This window comes from Eimeria acervulina, genomic scaffold (assembly GCF_000499425.1).
Source record: "Eimeria acervulina Houghton genomic scaffold, Eah_scaff831, whole genome shotgun sequence".
NCBI classification, from domain to species: Eukaryota; Apicomplexa; class Conoidasida; order Eucoccidiorida; family Eimeriidae; genus Eimeria; species Eimeria acervulina.
Genome location: NW_013549575.1, coordinates 6,001 through 9,471, shown reverse-complemented (window position 1 = coordinate 9,471; position 3,471 = coordinate 6,001). Strand labels below are relative to the sequence as shown.

At 38.6% G+C, this 3,471-nt stretch overlaps 1 protein-coding gene across 1 annotated transcript; it reads right to left on the bottom strand.

Annotated features, from left to right (window-relative positions):
- Positions 1-618: 618 nt before the first annotated feature.
- EAH_00050150 (hypothetical protein) lies at positions 619-2,105 on the bottom strand (the record flags this gene model as incomplete). The annotated part of the gene is made up of 4 exons (XM_013394302.1): positions 619-645; positions 702-761; positions 993-1,239; positions 2,077-2,105. 4 exons carry the CDS (start codon positions 2,103-2,105, stop codon positions 619-621), a joined length of 363 nt encoding a protein of 120 aa, XP_013249756.1.
- Positions 2,106-3,471: the final 1,366 nt, after the last annotated feature.

Here is a 3,471-nt window from a genome sequence, read left to right as displayed (position 1 = left end):
CGTTCTTTATTTTCTTTTTGCTGCTGTTGCTGCACCTCTTGCTGCTGCTGCTGCTTCTGCTGCTTCTGCTGCTTCTGCTGCTGCTGTTGCTGCTGTTTGTAGGTTTTCTCTGCTGCTATCTCTGTTTTCATTTGCTGTTTATTGTTTTTGCTGTTTGTTTTTGTTTGCTTTTTATTAATAAAACAAACAAAAGGCGAAGACAAACAAATAGGAGAGAGAGAAGAAGAAATTTGCATGCAATCCTGCAGCAAATCTCAAACATAATATTTATTTATTTATTTGTTTGTTTGTTTGTTTTATTTATTTTCTTTGTTTTAATCGCTTATCTTTTTTATCTCTCTTAATGCCCTTCATATTATCTCTTTCTTTTTTACTCTTTTTTGTCGATTATTCTTTTTTTGATGTTTTTCTTCATTGTTTGTCTCATTAAGGACAGATATATATATATATATATATTATATATATTATATATTATATATTTTATATATACTTCTAAATAGATGTATATTTATATGTATAACTGTGTGTAAAACTGCATTTAGACAAATCAATAAATTTTATTTCTTTCTTCAAAATAACTCAAAACAAATACCTTTGGTAGATAAATACAAACAAAAACTAATCATGCAAAATCCAGCGATACCCCTAAACCCTAAACCCTAAACCCTAAACCCTAAACCCTAAACCCTAGGCGGGCTTACTAGTAAAGCCCCCTTCCCCTCCTCGTTGATGAAGACAGCGGCAACAACTGTTTGGTCTTCCTGAACAATTCAAACCCTAAACCCTAAACCTCAAACCCTAAACCCTAAACCCTTTGCCGAAGCCCGAAGCCCCGACCATTAAACCCTAAACTCTAAACCCTAAACCCTAAACCCTAAACCCTATGCCCCCTATTACACCCCAGTTCTGATTTTTTCGTTAGACGTGAGTTTAAGTAGGGCATAGGGTTTAGGTTTGAGGGTTTAGGGTTTAGGGTTTAGGTTTTAGATCACATGCTCTGTGCGTTGTTGGTACTGTTGCAGCACGTGGTTCTGCTGCTGCTGCTGCAGCTGCTGCTGCTGCTGCTCCGCCCATTGCTGCTGCTCGTTGCTGCTGCTGCTGCTGCTGCTGCTGCTGCTGCTATCAAATGCATTGTTGGGGTCTCTATTGAGGTGTATAAGCAGCAAATTGCTGCTGCGTAAGTCAAAGAAAATACGATGGAGGGAGAAGCAGTTTTCTTTGTTGTCTTCAATAGAAAGCCTGAGTATAAATAAGTGCAAATATAAATATAATTATAAATGAATATAAATATAAATATTCATAAACACAAATATAAACATAAATATTAATAAGGATAAATGCAAATATATGAATGTATACATACATTCATATATATATATATATATATATATTTATATTTACAAATACAAATACAAATATATATATATATATATGTACAATACATTGAGAGATATTTATTTACAGCTGCAGCACAATAAAACCCTTTCTTTTGAGGGGTTTGCTCCTAAACAGCGCGGCTTCGTTTATTTGTTTTCTCTTTTTTAATTTCTTTTTCTCTATTTTTGTTTTTGTGTATTTTTGTTGCTGCAGTCGTTCAGTTGTTTGCTTTCAATCTTTGTTCGTTTTGTTTACTGGCGTAGCAGTCGCTGCCAACCTGTTTTAGGGTTTAGGGTTTAGGGTTTAGGGTTTAGGGTTTAGGGTATTGAGCGCAGGGTTTAGGCTTATAGTTTAGGCTTTAGGGTCTAGGGGGCATGCTTAAGGGTCTAGGGCTTAGGTTTTAGGGTTTAGGGTTTAGGGTTTAGGGTTTAGGGTTTGGGGTTGATAGTAATATACTTGTTTGTTTGATTTGTGTTGCAGTTGTAGATGAAGATGCAGTCTTTAGCAGCCGAAAAACAAACAGCAATTGCAAGAAACATCCCTTCTTTATTTGCATCTGCTGTTTTCACTTGAATATTTTTTTTATTTTCTTCTTTTAAACCTTCAAAATAAATTTCGCCTGTTCTGCATATACAAACAAAATCAACACCAAAAATAACTCGCACCGATAGCCCAGTGGTTAAGTCGCTGATTCATCACCCGAAGGTCGCGGGTTCGATTCCTAGCATTTTCCTAATGCTACAGTCTATATATGCATACATGCATGCATGCATGCATGCGAGGACTTGCGAGCATCTTAAGAGATACGAGAAGAAGAAAACAAATAAATAAACAGAAAAGAAACAAAGAAGAAATGCAGAAGCACAAACAAACACAATGGCTGTACCGGTTTATATATATATATATATATAGACATGTATATATGCATAGACATGTATAATAATATATATTATACATCTCTTGTCTTGTTTAATTGCATTATTTTTAGTTTTCGTTAAATGCAATATACAAAAATACAACAAACCCACCTCCTCAGTTTAGCTCGCGTGTAGACCTCAAAGATAAACACTTTCTTTTTGTTTGTTAGACAAATTATTTTATTTTCTCTTAAAAATACTATTAGAATAAGCTCCTTCTCCTCTTCGGCTTCTGCTGCTGCTGCTGCTGCTGCTGCTGGCTCCGCAGCTGCTGCTGTTGCTGCTGCTGCTGTTGTTGTTGCTGCTGCTGCTGCTGCTGAAAAGGATGGCAACAGCGTTTCAAGACTGAAGTGCTGCTGCTGCAGAGGCAGCAGCTGCTGCAGCAGCATCCCCTGCATGCAGCAAAGTTAATTGGGCTTTGCTTTTTTTTGTTAGTTTATTATATATATATATATAATAAACTCTTCCTTGCTGTCTATTCTGATTTTATTTATCTGTATATTTTATTTTATTTTATTTTTCTCTTCTCTGCTCTTGTGCTGTATGGTAATTCACTTGTTTGGTGTAGGTATACAGCACTTCGTTTGCTGCTGCTGCTACTGCTGCTGCTACTGCTGCTGCTGCTGCTGCAATTGCCGCCGCTGCTGCTACTAGTGCTGCTATTGCTACTTCGGCTGCTGCTACTGTTGCTATTGCTGCTGCTGCTGCTGCTGCTACTGCTGCTCCTGCTGCTATTCCTACTACTTCCGCTGCTGCTGCTACTGCTGTTGTTGCTACTGCTGTTGCAGCTGCAGCAGATGGTTCACCTCAAGCGTAAGCAGCAGCAGTTTCTTGTCTGTAGCAGCAAGCAGCAAAACTTTCATCTTATTTCCTTTGTTTGTTTTTATTATTTGCATTTGCTGCAGTCTCCGAATAAACCCCTTTTTAATTAAGCTCCAGCTTCCCCCTCTCGCGTGTTGCTGCTGCTGCTCTGCTGCTGCTGCTGCTGCTGCTTCTGCTGCTGCTGCTTCTGCTGCCTCTAAAGAATTCATGAGGCTGGCAGCAGATAAACTCAACAAACCAAAAAAGGTGTATAACGATAATTCTGCTGCTGCTGCTGCTGCTGCTGCGCAAGCAGCAGAAGGAGAATGAGGACAGCCGTCGCCAGCAGCAGCAGCAGCAGCAGCAGCAGCAGCAG